Raw genomic sequence first — 1,980 nt, 5'->3', positions numbered from 1 at the left:
GATTACATAATGCCCCCCCACCCCCACCCCCTTGGCTGTGGCACCAAAACACATCCAGGTTAAACAGCAGAAAGTCCATTTAATGTCTCAATTTAATCTCTAAAATAGCACCACTTCATCAAAATAGGAGAGGACTGCGTGGAAGCTTAGTTAATGGTGACCCGTAAACCTCAGAGCGGTGAAATGTTAATTATTCTGCTCTTAAATGACAATATAAACATGTACGACAGAGGAGCGTCATGTTTGTGTTTCTCCCGCTCCACACCTGCTCCAAATGACCTCACCACTACACCTCATCCATTCACACCTTGGTCAGCTGGGCTATCTTCTTGCTCATCTTCAGATGCAGGTCTTGGGTGTATTCAAGCGTCAAACTCCCGTCGTAAAACATGCCGCCGGACGCCGGGCAGGAGCTGCATTTCCCGCCGCCGCCGCCGCCGCTGGAAGAGGTGTTGTACGGAGGAGGAGGAGGAGGAGGAGGCTGCCAGCCCGCTCCCGTCGCCATTTTCCGCCCGGGAATTAAAGCCCAAACACGACGGCGTTGACAGTGAGTAAAATAAATAAATAAATAAAAAAATACAAAATAAAATAAAAACAAACGGAGGAAGAGCGGGAGCCGCTACGCGTCGGGTCCTCCCATTGTTCCGTCTACGGTCAGTCTCTTCGGCCGGAGGTGCGCGAGGAGAAAAACACGCAGGAGCTGCTGGGACAGGCGGCGCGAGACCGCTCCGTTTACACGCATCCTCGCAGCGGGCGCGAGCGGCTGGAGTGACGCGCGCGCCAGATGCTCATCCAGCGCTCCGCGCGCTCAAGCCTAGTCCGTATGTCTACCTGAGCCACCTTGTAGGGAAGAAAGGGGAGGGGGAAAATGCGTGTCGCCCGCCACCTTACATTGCCAGAGAGTTTTAAATTCGAGTTATTCCGGTTTGAGTCAAGATCTCGCGAGATCTGTGAGCGCTCGAAGTACGCTTTAGGAAAGGCGCTCCGCTACTACCAGATCAAACTTTAGTTCAGGATCTGTCAGCTTGTAGCCTTAGCTGTGGCGGACATCTTGAGCTGTAGAGTTTCATCCAAATCTGTCCTGTGGTTCATGAGATATTTTGCTAACAGACAGACAGTCTTGACTCACCAAATTTTAGCTCCAAATCTGTAAAAACAGCTGACTTATTGTTTCCCAATTTCAGCTGGCTGTGGCGGCCATGTTGAATCGAGTTAAGTTGTAGTTTTACATCTGTTAATTAGTGCTGAACATTTTGTTAAAATCTGCCCACTGATTCACGAAATATTATGCTAACAGTTGGTGCTCAGAGCATAAATTGGGGATGACTGTCAACTACTAACACACCAAATTTGAGATCAATATTTGTAAATTGTCTAATTTTTAACCGTTTTTGTGTTTTTTTTACCATCACCTAACTGTGGCGGCCATCCTAATTCGGGTTTACCCCAAACGTTAATTAGTCCTAGATGCTCATATCATGATTACTTTCTTATATCATGATTCAATAAAACTGATCTACTTGTTAATAAGATAAACAAACAGGCAAACACAAACAAAGGCAAAAATATTATCGCCCTTTTGTCTTTGGTGGCGGGTGATAAAAACTTTGAAAGGCCATCAAGACTAGGTCATAAAGTGCATTAACATCTTGCTCTTTGAAAGAAAAATATAAAGAACTGAAATCAAACTGTATAGCCTAACAGATTGTTTTATACTGAGAGAGGCTGGACAAAACTGAAACCCCTCCCCTTCCTCCTCCTCCTCATCCTCATTACACAACTCTGACTGTTTAACACTTCAGCTTCAGTTATATTTATTAAAACACTCTCTGAGCCATACGAATCATAACACAAAAAAAAAAATCACAGAGGACGCAATAGAGCTGTGATTAATCCTGCGCTGACATCTACTGGTGACACACTTGAACTGCAACTTAAACTGTAATTAATTTAAATATATATATATATATATATATATAT

At 44.6% G+C, this 1,980-nt stretch overlaps 1 protein-coding gene across 4 annotated transcripts in view; it reads right to left on the bottom strand.

The window, feature by feature from the left end:
- LOC108246794 (protein FAM184A) overlaps nt 1-821 on the bottom strand; it is a 49,250-nt gene extending 48,429 nt beyond the window's left edge. The window contains exon 1 of one of the 4 annotated variants that reach the window (XM_025010156.2): nt 308-821. In XM_025010156.2, coding sequence (XP_024865924.1) covers nt 308-505 — 198 coding nt within the window. In that variant the 5' untranslated portion in view covers nt 506-821. The remainder of the gene's footprint in view (nt 1-307) is intronic. The other 3 variants (XM_025010158.2, XM_037973854.1, XM_037973856.1) reach the window with 3 other exon arrangements.
- Nucleotides 822-1,980: the final 1,159 nt, after the last annotated feature.

The sequence above is a fragment of the Kryptolebias marmoratus genome, linkage group LG23, assembly GCF_001649575.2.
Source record: "Kryptolebias marmoratus isolate JLee-2015 linkage group LG23, ASM164957v2, whole genome shotgun sequence".
Classification (NCBI taxonomy): domain Eukaryota; kingdom Metazoa; phylum Chordata; class Actinopteri; order Cyprinodontiformes; family Rivulidae; genus Kryptolebias; species Kryptolebias marmoratus.
Note: the sequence above shows the minus strand (reverse complement) of the source record. Positions and strands in the feature narration are given on the sequence as shown.